The sequence below is a fragment of the Bradysia coprophila genome, chromosome IV (assembly GCF_014529535.1).
Source record: "Bradysia coprophila strain Holo2 chromosome IV, BU_Bcop_v1, whole genome shotgun sequence".
Taxonomy (NCBI): domain Eukaryota; kingdom Metazoa; phylum Arthropoda; class Insecta; order Diptera; family Sciaridae; genus Bradysia; species Bradysia coprophila.
In genome coordinates, this window is record NC_050738.1 from 2,905,921 (window position 1) to 2,923,955 (window position 18,035).

The 18,035-nt window shown below is 36.3% G+C and overlaps 1 protein-coding gene across 1 annotated transcript in view; it reads left to right on the forward strand.

Moving 5' to 3' along the window:
- LOC119066490 overlaps positions 1–17,123 on the forward strand; it is a 77,280-nt gene extending 60,157 nt beyond the window's left edge. Inside the window, exons 3-14 of the mRNA XM_037168999.1 lie at positions 2,146–2,289; positions 2,688–2,963; positions 4,929–4,994; positions 5,050–5,341; positions 5,411–5,541; positions 5,598–5,899; positions 7,406–7,544; positions 10,113–10,391; positions 13,892–14,210; positions 14,379–14,933; positions 14,990–15,457; positions 15,522–17,123. Of these exons, the coding sequence (XP_037024894.1) occupies positions 2,146–2,289; positions 2,688–2,963; positions 4,929–4,994; positions 5,050–5,341; positions 5,411–5,541; positions 5,598–5,899; positions 7,406–7,544; positions 10,113–10,391; positions 13,892–14,210; positions 14,379–14,933; positions 14,990–15,457; positions 15,522–15,829 (3,279 nt within the window). The 3' untranslated portion in view covers positions 15,830–17,123. The remainder of the gene's footprint in view (positions 1–2,145; positions 2,290–2,687; positions 2,964–4,928; positions 4,995–5,049; positions 5,342–5,410; positions 5,542–5,597; positions 5,900–7,405; positions 7,545–10,112; positions 10,392–13,891; positions 14,211–14,378; positions 14,934–14,989; positions 15,458–15,521) is intronic.
- The last annotated feature ends 912 nt before the right edge of the window (positions 17,124–18,035 follow it).

The window sequence follows — 18,035 nt, forward strand, 5'->3', positions numbered from 1 at the left end:
AAATGTTATCAAAAACGTAATTGTTGGCAACAATTTGTTTTGTCATGACGATAACTTGAGTAATAATTCTTAACCGATTTTAATAAAATTTCTTTTAATCGACGAGGAATGGAATTCCCGAGATTAAGGTCGGAAGCTATTCCATTTACTATGTTGATAATTGATAATTATTATTGGTAATTGATCATTGATGATTCCCTTCACTGAGAGAAGAAGATACGTCTGTTTTGAATGAAGTCGTTGTCGTTCCTGTTGTCAAAGTTCGGATTAACAGTTAATTGGAACAAACCTTTAGGACTGTCGTATGACTTTTAAGTAAACAAAATAATTTACCGCTTTAACTTAAGTATGGTTGCCACTCAACAAAAAAGTACTCCTTGAGATAGCAAACTGTCAAGTAAACAAAGCAAAAATTCATTTTTTTTTTCTTTCACACGGAATATTTTTGTGGTAAATGGTAAATGGAGAAATGGAAATGGTTCCTACAGTGGTATTATTGATATTTAAGTATTTATCTTCGCTCTGGTTACTTCATTTTCGCGTTAATGCCACAGCGAAGAATTCGCCTAATTTAAAATACAATGCAGTATCGGCAATTATTTTTGATTTAATGCCACCACGAAAAAGTCTGTTGGCGCAACCTTCTCATAATACAACCTTGGAAACCACAGCGGATCATACTGATACAGAGTGTGAGCTGTGTGGATTGAGTGGAATTCATGTTGGCCACTGTACCTGAAATTACATATGCAGTGAGCATATAGTATTACATTTCTAACATTAGACAACTCCGACGAGTGTGAAGTTTTCGGCTCGAGCGAAGCGAGGGTCGTAATTCACACGAGTTGCGGTATCGTATTGCAATATTAGGTAGCTCGGACGAGTGATAAGTTTGCGGCTATAGCGAATCGAAGGCCGTAATTGACACGAGTTGCGGTATCTTACTACATTATTTAACAACTCGGGTCTTATTGGATTATTGCACAATTTGAACGAATACTAAGTGACAACATTTCATTTTTGTAGAAGTAAATATATCAAATTGAGAATTGTGTTAGATTATTACATCCATACCGTGACAAAAAGGTTTGGATTTCAGGAATTGTCCATTCTCACCCAGATGAAAAATCAGTTAAAATAAATTAAGATAATTATAATCAAGGTTCTGAAAGAACCAGGTTAAGACAACCCTGAGTTGATCACGAAGGCGGTGACACACAAAAACTAAATTCTTTCAGAACCTTGATTATAATAGTGTGTAATACGTGTAATATAAGGTAAAAGCAAAATGAAATGATCTAATCTGGTTTTTGACAATTGAAATTCAATTGACAAAAATGAGGCTCGATAATTTTCTTTTGCTTTCACTTTAATTGATTAATTATTTTGGAAAAATTATCAGTCAAGGGACCCGACCCGCCCAAACAGGTGGGACCTAGTAAAAACATGTAATTGGAAGCAACGCACATTTATAAGAGGAAACCTCTGGAAAATAACTATTTCTGTTTTCCAAATAATTTTGTCATAACACTCCAAATGGTCGTGTAGATGTTGAAATGTGGTGCGCACATATATCGGAAAACGAATTGGTTCTACATCTACAATTTCGTGTTTCTTATCATCTGTTATCGACAACGATGGCAAAAATGTATAATGAACTCTAGCAATATAACGTCGTATTATATAGCAAAATGCGTGTTAAAACAAAAGAAGTAATAGATTCCAGTCGGTCGATTTTTTTAGATCAAATCAAGTAATAGATTCGGTAATTATTCCAATGATGCGTTTGCCGTCTACGAACGTTTAAAATGTCTATTTATTCGTCAATCATAATTGCAAAATAAGCTCATTACTCTCAGTGGAAAACATCTATTCATCTCTGCTAACGTTCAGTGTTTCGTCTATCAATTCGTTCACATTCTTTTGTCGAAGATTTGTTAACCAAGCAGAGGATAGGAGGGCTATATAGATACTCGTGATTTACGTTGATTTATTTACTTATGGTTCTCAGTCGTTGTTTAGTGTGGATTGGATATCGATAACTATAATAATGCTTGTCTATTAATCAGAACTAACTTCATTCCAAAGTTGCTTCTATAACTTAAAAATTCAGTTGAAATATAAATTTCATTCTATATTTTGCAGTGTGATCCTGGTGTAGGTGTGGACCGATTTTTTCATGCTTTGTACACTCAATTAACAACACGAATGGTAATGTTGCTGGGTTCAGCCTGTTCTGAAGTAACCGAAAGTTTGGCTAAGGTAGTGCCATACTGGAACATTGTCCAGGTAAATGTACACCGCATTTAATATATTCGTGTAACAACCACCTCAATTTCAATACGAGCACACAAAAATTATGGTATACCAACCCATTTTACTTATGAAAACCTCAGGCAACGAATAATTTATTCCAACATTGAAATTCAAATATCTAACCATGAACCGAACAGTGTGTAGTAGTAGCTGGACAGCACAAAAAAATATCCATATTTTACCTCTTCATTTACAATCTGTAAACTAACACGATAAACTCCACATTTCACAACAATCTGTCCAAAAATACAAAACCATTCATTTACCAAACATTTACCACCGCACCGCCCACCCAATTCCCTCCTCCACCCAAACCAGTTCACTTGCACATTATGGCATGAGAATATACAACACACTCGCAAAATTTCTAGGTATCATTTGGGTCAACATCTCCAGCACTCAGCGATCGGCGTGAGTTTCCATTGTTTTATCGTACCGTTGCGCCCGACTCATCCCACAATCCAGCCCGCATAGCGTTTATTCGACGTTTTGGATGGGACACAGTAACAACATTTTCACAAAATGAGGAAATCCATTCATTGGCGGTCAATGATTTGGTGACAGAATTGGAATCGGCTAATATATCATGTGCAGCTACAATCACATTCGCTGAAACGGATTTCAAAGATCAATTGAAAATGTTAAGGGTAAGGGGATTTGTGTGGTATTGTTTGTTTTATTGTCGTCAAAATGCGATTGTTAGTTTGAATGTAATGTCGCCCAACTCATTCGATACATTTTTCAAGGGCGAATTTCGTGGTTGTTACTTGAATGGTTGATGGAAAAGCTTAGTTCTGAGTGATGAGTTTTTTTTGCCATTTCTTTTCCGTCGACTATACGTATCAATAACATCTATTGGTTACGGTGGCACGATGGTACAATTATTAAACGAATGAGAGAAGTTCACTTGACGATTGTCGAGGGTATCGCATTTACATCCTAATGAATGCAAGGAAATTCAATTTGTAATTCTAATGAGTGTTTCATTAATTGGGAAATCCGGGGAAATCGACAAAATTGTGTAATTCATTAAAATTACGTTTTAACCATTGAATATTTTCCGTAACCCATGGCGTTTATCAATTTTATCCCCCCAATCGTTCGAAATTAGCATATCAATTTATCGATTTTGTGATTCATTTTTGTTTCGTCAGAAAATTATGGACCGTAATATTGACTCAATTATGTTCTAACGGGTATACAGAAAGGCGGACGTCGAAGTTATTGAAAATATATTTTCGATTAAGCTTTACAGGAGCTTAATATTTCCGAAACAATTTGCTGAAATTCAACCGAATTCCCTCAAGTGTGGAACGTTTACAATCTGAATAGAAGCGACGCGAAGGATGTTACTAGTTACAGGTGTAAACGTAACAGTCCGGTGTATCAATTTAAAGTTGAAATCCACAGGTGTTCTGACAAATGTGGAATTTTACAAACGCCAAGCGTATCGGGAAGTCAGTGACGTTCATATTATTTTCCCTGTCCGGTAATAATTAGTTTACCCTTTGATGAGAAATAAATTTTACATACTACATGTGTCGAAAACTGTACTTTTCATATTTAAAATCACTTCTTTCGACGCTCTCCGCATGAAAATCCATTACAGAACTCGGTATAAAAATGAAAAGTCCCGTTTCCGTGAGTTTATTGACCTCGGCTTCGCCTCGGATCAACAAAATTCACACGAAAACTCTACTTTTCATCGTTTTATCCTTAGTGATGTAAAATACTATTGCATGCTAGGGTCCCTAGGGTCTAAAGTGGCTTAATACACATAGAGACGAGGAATTTAACTAACGCCAACCATAATACTGAATTGCCCACGTAAAAAACCGCACTTTAGTCTCCATTCCTCCGATGGAAATCAGAGTAACCAAGTAAAACAGCTTAAATACGGAAGTGTGATTTTTTACGTGTGCAAAACAGTAGCCAAGACTTTCATTATCTGTTTAATCACGTGTGTTTGAGTCAATCAAATATTAAAAACTCTACGCGTTCGACAAGCGTATCGCTTTATTACTATTGAATCTACTACTTCTTTTGTTTAAAGTATTGTTTAGTGTTTGATGGAAAATCTTTTACTTCTTTAGTCTCACTATACATTTATGCTATAAATCGAAACTCAAGTTCGAGCTCAGTCTTGCTTTCTCGTCGTTATCGACAACAGATGATTAAATTACAGAAATGAGAAAGAAGAAAGTTTAAATTTCAAACACCCGAACTTTCATTTGAATTATCGTCTAGATTGTCTCATGCATAAAAAGTTTAATTGTTCTGTTAGATCAAAACCATTCTGTCATAAAAATTGTAATGGCTACAAGCACAGAGGGTACATACGGTAAGCTAGCTGCATTTTCATCAGACTTATGCGAAATCTTTTACTTCATTAAATCAATAATAGACTTGGTTGTATGAGACCATGCAATAGAGAAAGCTCATCGTTAATTTAGTCATAGCTGATGATGGCAATGATTGGCTGATTCCTGGGTACACATTTCATAATACAAAACAACAACGAAATTCGTTGTCAAAGCTTTTGAGCTGATCTTCTATAGTTTCACTAGACCACAATTTTGTTAGTAAAAATTTACTTTCTCTTCCGAATTTAGGATTTGGACACTCGCATCATAATCGGTAGCTTTTCCCCACATCTAGCACCGAAAATCTTCTGTGAGGTATATGAAATTCAAAGACACCTTCAACATTATTGGTGTTCTTAAATCATTCCAGGCATTTAAATTAGGAATGTACGGCGCCGACTACGCATGGATTTTACACGAGACAATCGGTCCACCGTGGTGGAAACAATCGACTGCCGATTGCAGCCAGTCGGATATGGCCGATGCGGCGCAAAATGTTTTAGTCGTTTCGAGTCACAACAGTATAGTGGGTGCTGGAACCAGTTACAGTGGACTGTCGAATAAAATGTTCCGCAACGAATTGGCGGCTTTTCACAGTCCACATCCGATGTCAAGATATGCACCACAAACGTACGATGCAGTCTGGGCGATCGCTTTAGCAAGTAAATTTTGATCACATGAGTCGTGTTTGACGATCAATCATTGAATTTACAATTGTGATTGTAATACAGTGCGTGGAGCCGAACAACATTGGCGTAATAGCTCTTTAAGCTTAAAATTGGATGGATTTGACTATACCCGATATGACATGACCTCTGAATTCATGAACCAATTTCGAAACATGAAATTTTTGGGTGTATCGGTGAGTTGTTTAAATCACGTAAATTTTCACCACTTAATGCAACTGTGTTCGAATAGGGTCCAGTGTCGTTCAGTGGTGCTGACCGCATTGGCACATCGATTTTCTATCAAATACAGCACGGTCGTTTGCAGCCCGTGGCACTGTATCATCCGTCTGAATCACTACTCGATTTCAATTGTCCCGAATGTGTTCAAATCAAATGGAAAGGAGGTCAGGTGCCGATTGCTAAACGCATTTTCAAGCTTCGTGTTGCAACAATAGCACCGTTCGCTTTCTACACAATAACATCATTTGCATCGGTGGGAATAACGTTGTCGATTGCATTTTTGGCTTTTAATCTGCATTTCCGTAAATTAAAGTACGTGTGTGACCTTTGTTTACACTCAATGACTATTTAATTGACATGAGGGGGGCGCCATAAAACGAGTCGCACATTATTTCCATAATTGCGATTCGATAAACAGTGCTCATTGTTTTGCATTACCGTCCGCATCCGCAAACAAACTACAAAACATTTCCTCTTCACATCGTCCAGTCGAATTAATTTTGAATTGAATTTTCCGATTTAATGCGTTGCTGGGCTATATACACATAAAGTTGTGTTTTGACGACGGTTCGGAATTTATCAATTCTGATGATGCATTACAATAATCGAATTTAATGCGAAATTATTTCGGTTTTGCCTAAAAGCTTTTAAATCTCAATTAGTTTCGACTTGTTTATAATAGGCGAAAGGCTATGTATGCCACAATCCGAACTGTTTCAATGAAATTTCTGTACGATTTATTATTGAAACTAATGAACCCGCACTATAGAATCATTAAACCCAATCTTAGTGTGGCGATTTTAGCATTTCACATACACCGAGCATATCATTAAGATGCTTTCGAATCCGATGCTTCTTTTGATCTGAGGATTTTCAACAGATTACTAAAATCTTTTACTTCATTTGTTTTAACCTTCGAAACATTCCGATTTTTCTGTGTAAAACCAAACACCTCATATGTGTGAGCAAACATACGAAGGCCTCGGCTTCATTTTGTTCTTTTACAACACTCTTTGCTATGTCCGAAGTGTATAAACACTGAAGGTAATGCAAACTCCCAGCATATCAAAGGAAATATGGATTCCCTACTTTCAGGTGAATTCATTTTTGTAATGTTGCCATCATCGTATTTTCTTGTGACTAATGTTGTTGCACCTGCTAACTAACTAACTAACTTTACGCAAACGAATTCAATATATGTGCAACACAACGAAACTAAATGCACCTGAAAGTAGGGATCCATACGCAAAGTATACAAATACTGAAGGTAATGTAAATGATCAGTTACGCACGAATCCCGACTTTCAGGTGAATTTAGTTCAGTATTTATATACTCTGTCCGTGCGTAACTGCGGATTTGCATTACCTTCTGTATAGATATATTTTGGCTATGTCGGCAGCAGCTGAGTGACAGTTTCTTCTACACTGGCAACAACCTCCTTAATTTGGGAACAATATTTACTCAAAATTCATATGTCTATAGACGGAGATAGAAAACAAGACTTGTGTAAAAATGACTTAGAATCCTTGTACGCCTGTTCGTTCGTTGTTCTACTATGTCAATATAGAACAATTGTCTTGCGGTTTGTGTAAATTTACATTTTTGTTCTGACTTTAGACGACCTCTGAACACATCAAAAACAAAATCGCTCTCAGACTCATTGTAATTCAGCTGTAATCTACCCACCATAATTGCAGTAAATAATTGACTTAATTAAGTGAACCAAATAACATTTAATCTTCCTATCAGTTACTCTGTAAAAGCTTACAAAAATCAAACTTTTTTCTCTCTCAATTTTATACCCATCCAACCAACAGAAGCATTAAATTGTCAAGTCCTAAATTGAGCAACATCACTGCGGTTGGATGCATATTAGTTTATGCAGCCGTTGTTTTACTGGGTTTGGATTATTCAACACTTCCCGCAAACGACAAAGCATTTTCGGCTGTTTGTACGGTAAGTAAATAAATAATTTTCCTTGTGAACGAGAGACGTTGCACTATATGGTTAAACATAGAAGGGGCAGGGACGGTTTTTGGAAAAGTGTTTTCCTATTTTTTATCAATTTTTTTCTCGAAATTTTCCCGCTTTTCCTTAAATTATTTCCCAATTTTCCCGATAGAGAAATCTGGGAAAATGTTGAGAAAAAGAGGAAAAATTTGAAGAAAAATAGAAAAAATTTGGGAAAACGTTTTCCCAAAAATAGTCTCTGAAACATGGACCAGGACATATTGTCAGTATCATACTATTTCCATTAGATTCAATACGACTGGTACAAAATACAGTCAATGTCATTTGATTTATGGACAAAGCGCATGTGTACACCAGCTGATATATAAACAGTAGAAATCAGAAAACAAGCAAAAAAACAGCTGGTATATACATGGAAGGTGTTGCACATAAATCACCATTTATACAACGACCGTATGAATAAAAATCATTTGACGATCAAAATGTTGAGATTAAACTTTTTTCTGTCCCGTTTTGTTTGGCTTTATTTTGACGATTATATACGGCTGGATATGATGCTTGTCGTATTTATGTGTATTAGTTGTACTGTTTGCCTACATTTTTATGTTTGATATTTTATCGCAATTTTAATTGTGTTTGAACATCATAAATTATGCATACGACGAGTGAAGCGTTCATATTATTTTATTTATTATTTAAAAACACATTAGCTTTTTGGCGCTCCGGCCTGACGTCGTCATAAAGTCTGATGATATTATTTTATTATGTTTCCATTCGAATGTAGTGTTTTACAGCAAAATTCACACAGCCTTTAAAATATTCCTCAACCATCTGGGTTGCGAAGGCAATGAGGTCTGTCTGTCATGCAAATTATATTGTTCATAAATACTAATCCGCATTATTATAAACACACATAAACAATTCCTTACCGAATTTATACGCACCGTGGGATTTTAATTGGTTTGATATGCTTTTGATGCAGGCGGGGAGAGAAGTTATGAGTACAGTTTTTTTTCCGTGAACTTTTCGTTTGATAAGCCGGGATTATACTCTGTAAACTGGATTAACTTTCGTTAGCTGGTCTTTTGAATTTTGAATAAAATAACTTGATTACAACAGGATTAGTCAAATACGCTTGAGCTTCAAATTAAATTATTTTTTTTCCTCGCTTTTTTCTCATCAACACAATTTGATGACTCGGGATTTAAATGTATGTTAAGCAGTATAATGTATATCACCTAGTTGCTGGAGCACTTGAACATAAATTACATGTACTCCAGTGTTGTTCAGCCTAATAGACACATACTTGTCGCAACTTGTGTGGAATTTTATTGCCTCTTGATACGGCGTTTTAAATTTAAAGAATGAATCAGAAATTTTCGTTTCAATTTTTGTATTTTCCTATGGTATTGTGGGCGGCATAAATGTGACATTAGGCTCGAGTGAGTAGAAGAATGTTTCATTGAATGTGAAGAAATAGGACGTAGGTGGGGACATGAAGTGAAAACAATTACGAGCTTTCCATATTTCTGAAGAACAGTGAAGGTTGGGACAAAAGTTTTTTGAAAAACCGAAATGCTTTAACTTTTGCTTTAGTTTTTACCTTTAAATGTTACAGACGGTAAGTGTGCATTGATAAAAAAATTTGGCATATCAAGTGAACAGTTCTATTTGTCTCAATAACTTTGATAGAACTGCATAACTTACGAACGACACTTTCACCGTAATTAACATATAGAAGCCAGGCCCGGCCTGTCACTTTGTTTTTGTTTTTGAAAATAGCATGGCGAATCGTTTCGTGGACAAAAATAGCAATATAAAACATGCACTCGCTTCGCTCAAGATTGATCTTGTTGTTTCCTATTTTCTACGCTTGATAAGCAAATAACTATTAAATTCAGTAGGACCAAAGATAGATAGAGATGCAAAACAAAAACAGTTTTTCGTCCCAGTTATGTCAACTTTTGTTCTGAATGTGACTTTTATGTGCGCCTGAATATATAGGAGTTTATCTCGGAGTTTGTGTAGCTTGGACCAAAAAAGTGTAGTTTGACCACACGGTGGTGAAAATGTTCTCGTGCTCCACAACGCTAGGTTACATCCTTGGACGGTTTCGGACCTGGGTCAAAAACACACCATTTTAGTCCATGTGACATAATATACTATTATCACTGTTTCAAGTCGTTTATTCTGCAACTCCTTTTGTCAACATGTTGTTTTTGATGTGAAATCTTTTACTTCATTTGCTTATTTCTGTATTCGCTGTCGAAAGATTCCCATTTTTTTTTCGAACAAAAATGACGAGGGAGATTAAACCACGGTCACACAATACCACATAAACACTTTCATAATGACCGTGCATTATAATGGAACCGTTTTGCACAAAATAATCTCAAATGTTTCAACAATAATTCGATGCTAATGCTGGTTTTGAGGGACATTTTCTCATTCGTACAGCTAAAAATTTTACATCAAATCCACAGCCACAACGACTCATTTCGCTTATATGCCATTGAACATTTTCTAATTTATTTATTTCAAAAACCAATGCAGGCTCGTGTTTATCTATTATCGTCTGGCTTTTCACTAGCATTCGGTTCAATGTTTGCTAAAACCTACCGTGTCCATCGCATATTCACCCACAGCGGCGGTGGCGTATGCAAGGACAAAATGCTGCGAGACACCCAGCTGATATCGTTGGTGTGTGCGTTGTTATTGTTGGACGGACTGGTGGTTACATTGTGGGTCATTGCCGACCCAATGGAACGGCATTTGAGCAATTTAACATTGGAAATCAGTTCGATCGACCGGAGTGTGGTGTATCAGCCTCAGGTAAATAAAAGAATTTCAATTAAATCATTTTTGTTTGATATTTTGCTATAAATATAAGTTGTTCATCATGAGGAGAAAATTCAGTTTGTTTACATTTGATAAAAATAATTTTTCAATTACACCAAGTGGTAGGCCCATTTCTGTTTAATAAACGAATACGATTGGAATCCATTACATTTAACGTTGAGGATAAATCATAAAAAATTTATTTAATTGAGTTCGTAGTCAAATTAAACTTAAATTTTCTGTTATAAAATCATTGAGGTAAATTACTCAGACACTGAAAAATTTGTCTCGTCGATAAAATACATAACCGAGTTGATCACCAAATCAGAGAAGAGATTGAAAATACTAAAACGATTAGCTGGCACAAAATGGGGCGCATCAAAAGACACTTTAACATTAACATACAAAACATACATTTTACCAGTGTTAATGAACGGATGCGAATTGCTTATATGTGCTAGTAAATCTCAGAAGAAAAGGCTGGAAATCGTTCAAAATAAGGCACTTCGAATCATAACTGGAGGCGTCAAATCCACTCCGATTACTGCAATGGAAATGTTCAGCAAAATCAGACCGATCGAATCACATTGTGAAGAAGCTGCCTTAAAAATGTATGAACGGATTCGCAGAATACCGAACTGTCTCTGGAACAACCTCAATCCGGTCGAAAATGAACTTAGGTCGAAAGTTTCATTCATCGACAACATAAAAGCACTCCACAGAAAATATGATATTCCTACCCAATCGAAGACCCGTCGATTCACAACGAAAAAGAAACGAAGATCGCATCAAAGAAAATTCAAAATTGCAAAAAAGGAAATTAGGCAAAAGATTACTGAGAAAATCGTCACCGATCAAGCTTTCGCAGCACAGAATAAACCGTGGTCAGACTTCACTAACATAAAATCTACCACCAGGAAGATCTACGTAGCGAACTTCCGAAAAATGACTGGTCACGATCTGTTATATAAACACCTCAATCGAATCGGTGTAAAAAGCAATTCACAATGTCCATTTTGCAATCGAAGCGAGCAGACATCCGACCATATCATTAGTTGCACCGCACTATCGGCCGTTAAAAACGATCTTATGAAGAGAAATCTCGACGACGAAGAATTATTTTCAGAAATGTACTGGCACGTCAGAGACCGTCAATAATTCATCAATCATCAATTTATATATTTTTAATATCTTTCGAAAATAAACAGCATTAGACACAAAAAAAAAAAATATACAAAACCACGATGGGGTATCGCAACGGATAGAGGGACTAATTCTAAGCTAATTCGTGATAAAATGGCTTCCCTCGACAACCTGACCACGTAGCCACAGCCAGCTAAAGTCGAAATTTCGAAATTTTTAAATCGTGATTTGTCCAAGATGAAGAGAGTTTGAAACCTTTTGAATGGCGATATTGGTAGAGGATTCCATGCTCTATTAAACGCCGAGAATGGATTTTACAAAATTTGTCTGAATTGTGCAATATTTGAAATTTATTTTCATCATTCGCTGCGAAACTTGAACTCATCTGTAATACACAGGTCGACCCTGTCTGTCACAAAACAATAATGCCTGCCGTCTAAGCTTTACGGCGATACCACACTTGCCATACCAGCCTCACCTCAAGTATCTGTTACGACATTTTGTTTGCAGCAAGGTCACTCTACGACGAAATTTTCAATTTATTATCTATCTTCAAGTTCCCGTTTCTTTAGGATGAATTGTTATGCATTCTTCATAAATAAGTGGTTTTAGCTATTCGAAGCAATTCTTACATTAATTGCGTATATCTGGAGTCGGTTAAAGCTCATTTCCACATATTTTTGTCGTAAATTTCCTCAGCTTTAAAAGAAGAAAAATCAGAGGTGGTATCGCGACTCTATTTAAGTTTTTTCGAGTATTCGTATGATAGTGTATTTACATCAATGGATAAAATCAATAAGAAATTAAGAAGTAAAAATGAATGTACGCCTGAAAACCCATTTCCTCTAATTTTTCAACTTTCAGGGAGTTGCGGGAAATTGCAAATTTGTACCAAGAAGATACTGAAAAGTCATTTGTCGAAACATAAGAATGAGCCTTGCTAGACTTTTACAGTATTCCTTTAAAGCCAACAAATGCTCATCGCTTAGTTCCGACGATTCAAATTTCATTTCACGAATACGCGTCTGTTTAAACTTCGTTCTTGGAACGAATTCCCTATTTTCCGCACCATAAAATGCTGTCAAAACTAATCGAAATAAAACATCAGGAAAACAGATTGAAATTACAAAGGTCCGTTTAAGTCAAGTTCTCCCTCCCTAAAGTACCTAGACACTATGTTTCATCCATAGTCTGTCTTTGAAATTAAGTTCTTGAAAATTCAATTAAAGCCTTTGCAAATTTCTGAAATTTCTTTTTTTTTGAGAATTTAATTTTATTTAATATGAAGTCATATAATTCTGCTTTAGAATCAGTCAGACCAACCATCTGTTATTGACAACAACTACAAAAATAAGCGATGACCTCTGCTGGTTAACGTGGCATTATATAGTGAAACGTATATTCAATAAAATGAAGTAATAGATTTGGTGTAAAACTATTTGTTGCTTTAAACAAAATAAGTAGTAGATTAGATGATTGTATCGTAATAATAGTACCAGCGAAGGTTAAGAGAAATACACATTAAGGGAAGAAATGCATCGTCTAATTTTCTCCCACTAATGGCAAATACTTACTGCTTGTCTCAGTATTTGATTTAGTTGTTTCGCATCACATTATCTGAGTTCCTACAACAGAAATTTTACAATAATGAGGTAAAAATCGTGACAATGAATGTCTTTGTTAGTCGATAACAACACATACACCCTCTAAGAAGCTCACGTGCATTACGAATAGATAAATTTACATAAAGTCGTAGCAAATTATCCATTAAATGAGTCTTTATGGAGGGAACTAAATTCACTGCTGTTACGTAAAACAAACAGTTGTCACCACTTGCAGGAAACTATTGCGAAAAGTTTCAACTTAGAAACAAGGTGATGCTCCATTAATTTCACCTTTGATAACTCGAGTTTTCCATGTTCTTCCATTACCTCATTTTCGAGCCCGTAAGGCAAAATATTATTTCGTTTCTTCCCTTTCGTACGATATCTGATTGGAAACTAATTTACACGTTGCTGAACACAGGGAAAATTTTTTGTCGGTCCCTCAACCGTCTTCCTTGTAACATCACTTCAAATTGAACAGATAAATTACATTAACTTTGGAGGAATATTCTCGTGTACACACTAATTAAAACATTACCATTTCGATGATATCCATCATCCATCCTTTGATCGAAATCATTTACCTTCTGCAAGACGAGCAGCCAGAGATATATGGAGATGGAGAGAGAGAGACACAACGCACGGAGAGAATTCAAAATGCAAATTCAATTTAGTGCCTTAAAACCTATTAATCTATGCCGTAATTGCTTTTCGAAACTTATTTCTATTTTCTATGTTACACATCAGGTTGAGGTGTGCCGATCGCATCACACTCAAAGTTGGCTGGGAGCATTATACGCCTACAAGGGTTTACTATTAATTGTTGGCGTGTACATGGCATGGGAGACGAGAAATGTAAAAATTCCGGCTTTAAACGATTCGCAATACATTGGTGTGTCGGTGTACAGCGTTGTCATTACGAGTGCTATAATCGTAGTGCTGGCGAACTTTTTGGCCGAAAAGGTTACTCTGGCATTCGTTACCATTACAGCTTTAATACTAGCCTCAACGACGGCAACATTGTCGCTGTTGTTTTTACCGAAAATCAATGACATCTGGGGAAAAGGTAATAAGACATAATTGTGTGCCATCTCCGTCTGTACATGCCATTTATATACCATCACTATGCATGGCACTATATATACATGCAGACTGTTATTAATTTAGCGCCAATAAATTAATTTGTTCAACCAGAACACCGAGAATTCCATTTTAATCGTAGTCAATTTGTTAGGTGTTATAAATGATCCTGTCATACACAGTATGGGACTGAAGATGGAGTGCAACACAAGACGATTTGTCACCGATGACCGACGTGAATTACAGTATCGTGTTGAGGTACAAAATCGGGTGTATAAGAAGGAGATGGCCGCCCTGGATGCTGAGATAGTAAAATTGCAAAAAATGTTGGAATCGAACTCATCCACATCGTCGTCCGATTTGTCGATGCTGCAGTCGATTAAACACGAAATTGCTATCGTCAACGAATGCATCAGCGGTCAGAAAAAGTGTTCAGATACACGAACACCGAGCATTGGCGGTGGTTTACCGTTATTGCTGCTGTCCGTGCTGCCGCCGGTTATACCGCGTGCCAGTTGGCCATCGTCTGATCATTGTGTGGTGAATCCGATGCGACAATCGGTTACATTCAGTTCGCAACCGCAGCTGGATAATGAGGGTCGACAGAGTGCTGGCATTGCTCGGTTGCCAGCTATCGATTTATTCAATTTACGATTGACCCATCAACAGGCTACTGAAGCCAGAACTGGTATCTTGGATAGGATCAAAGGTATGCCTGCGAATCGAACTTGCGCGTCGGTCAATAAAATAATTTCATTTCGACAGGAATTTTCGTCTCGAATCGCAAGGATTCGACAATTTCCTATACAGAAGCATCACAGGCTTTGAGAAGACACATGACCCGACTCACCGGTATCGTATCATACCAGGCAACATCGTCGTGTAATACGCTGGACACCGGCAATAAAATATTAAACAATCAAATCGTAGCTAAGAGTGGGACAGCCATTAACATTAGCTATCCCAGCAACGAAGATGTGGCGTCAACAATTCCACCATTTATCATAAGCAATAGTTTAGCCGAATCAATTGATGGGATCACCGTCGATACCGAACCAGAATCTCGAGTATTTTTCCAACTGCCCAAAGATCGTCGGTCGTCAATTCTTCATCAAAATTCGCAACCGACGCTGCGAGAACGAGTGAAAGGCTCACCACGCTTTCCCCATCGTATCGCTCCGACGAGTAGTTTGAGTGCATTGCAGGAACGAGCATATAAGGTGTCGACGTTAGGTCAGATAGATAGAGAGATAAACGTGCCCTCGTTTTGCCATTGATTTTGTGTTTTATTTTACAGAACTCAGTGATACAAGCGGTTCGAAATGCAAATGGAAATCGATGGAAGAATCAACATTTTCAACGACATTACCGAATTCGTCGGCGTCCATGGTGCCAGATGGAAGTAACCAAATTAAACCACCTGTTCAATTCGAATCGTCCATTAAAAGTGAGATACAAATTTCATCGAATGAAGATGATGATGATGATGATTATGATGATGATAATGGCGTTAGAGGAGACGATGGTGAATGCAAGGAATTTGTTGAAAATGTGGACCGTAATTACGACAAAACTCATCCCGAAGAAATTGTTTCGGATTTGTGATTTTAATCAAATTGAAATTAATTATTTCGCAGCAAAGTAATTGACGAAAGAAGAAGAAAAAACGGAGAAGAAAGACAAAAAAAAAATTGTAAAAAAAAATTTCCCGTCTACTTATTAGGCAATCAAATGGTTAACTTAGTACATTAGTAAGAGAAATTCGGTGTAACGGAGAAATGGAACATTTTTCGAAATAATCAAATTGTGTGTGTTAGAAGTGTAGAGACAACCCCCACCACCAAAATTTCCCACCACCAAAATGAAAAGTAGTTGAGAAAATTTAACGTTAAGAAATTGAACACAAAATTCAATATGAAAATGTCTTATGAAATTGTCTTTTTGATGATTAAGTACTAGGTTACAAATTAACTTACGTTCGAAATTGCCAACTCCAATCCAAAATGTCTGATTTGCCAGTGTATGCCTGTCGATATTTTTAAATTGAAATCAATTTATCGTTTGCATTTAGAGAACATGCAATGCATTATGCACTGCACATGTGAGCATGCAGGCAGATTGTGTATAATAATTTTACCTGAAACCGTGTAATTAGACATTCTACTGAAGTGGTAGAAGATTTATACAATGTAAATGATTTATGGAGCAGTGCAAGTGAAGCCATAAATGTTTGTTGTAAATATTTGCTGCTGAGGCTCCCACAAGCCCACTCTATCATTATATAGCTTCTTCTCTTTTCACCTCTGGGAATCTGTTAAATTCACTGTTGCATACTCATTCGAACATTATATAATGCTGTTTATCGACAGATGTCGGTGGTTCTACGACTTTCGTTTTTGAGCTGTATGAGGTTCTCATAACCTATTTTTAGAATTAAATTCTTAAAAATTCTTAAAATGAAATAAATTTTTGAATTTTTTAAGAATTTTATGGAATTTTTCAGAATATAATTCCAAAAGTAGGCTGTGCTAGGAAGGCCCTATAGTTACTTGTTTACCGAGGGGAGAAAATCTGAAATTCCAACAAGAGCAATGTTTTAATTTCCTATTTCTCCCAGAGGTGAACACAACGTTTTTTATGCTAGCGATGCGAAGATCCTTTTTTTGTCCACTTATGAAAATGGTATTTTCTGAAAGGCGCCTTTTCAGGTGAAAAAATAATCTAAAATGCAGATTTTCGCAAAAAAAAAGCATGAGAAACGTTGTGTTCACCTCGGGGAGAAATAGGAAATTCTACTTTGATCGAATAGCAGCCCTCTCTTCGCTCTGGTCTCAAACTTTCGCTCTTGGCGAAATTTCCTATTTTCTACCCTTGGTTAAGAGCGCTCACCCCTTGGCAAATTTTTAGCCTACATTTGTGCTCAAAAATATTCATTTTTTGATGATTTCTCTGAGCCAAAATCTTTTTTTGAATAAGTAAAACCATTAAAGCATGCAAAAATGTGTTAATTTTAAAGGAAAATTTGGTTTGTGAGTCAAAACTTTACCTACTTGGAAAAAACATAATTTACACATTTTACAAAGGTTTCTCCAAGTGGGTAAAGTTATCAATCACAAACCAATTTTTCCTTTAAAAGTAACACATTTTTGCATGCTTTAATGGTTCTACTTTTTCAAAAAAAGATTTTGGTTCAGAGAAATCATCAAAAAATGAATATTTTTGCGCACAAATGTAGGCTAAAAATTTGGCAAGGGGTGAGCGCTCTTAACAAATGACTATTCCATGAGTGCATGTTGTGTTTTGCCGTTTTTCTCTACGAAACGAAAACACTGATTCGCCATGCTATTTTCAAAAACATAAAGTGACAGTTCGAATGATAAAAGTTCTATTTTCTCCCCACGGATGGGAGAGAAAGTTCTCACTAGAAATGGGAAGAGTTTCTAATGACGGTAGGTATCCGTTTCATGTGTCGATCTCAACATTCTTTTTTTAAATTGTAGTCTTTAGCGCATGCGGCTCCTGTATTTGGAGCCTGGAAAAACTATTTTCTTTCTGATCCCACGTCAATTTGACCACCTACTTTTTGTATTTTGATTCGTGATTTCATTTACCGACTTCGGTAAATTTTTGGTAAATAGCACCTGCAAATCAGGACATAGAAATCAACGCACTATTGCTAATACAATTGTCATCAGATTAATATCCTTCGGTTAAGTCATTGTCGTGAGGGATTATATCGCAATATCCAAAATGAAGCAAAGTTTGCTAATAAGCCTCATTTTATTTAGACCAATGGGATAGTATATCTCAC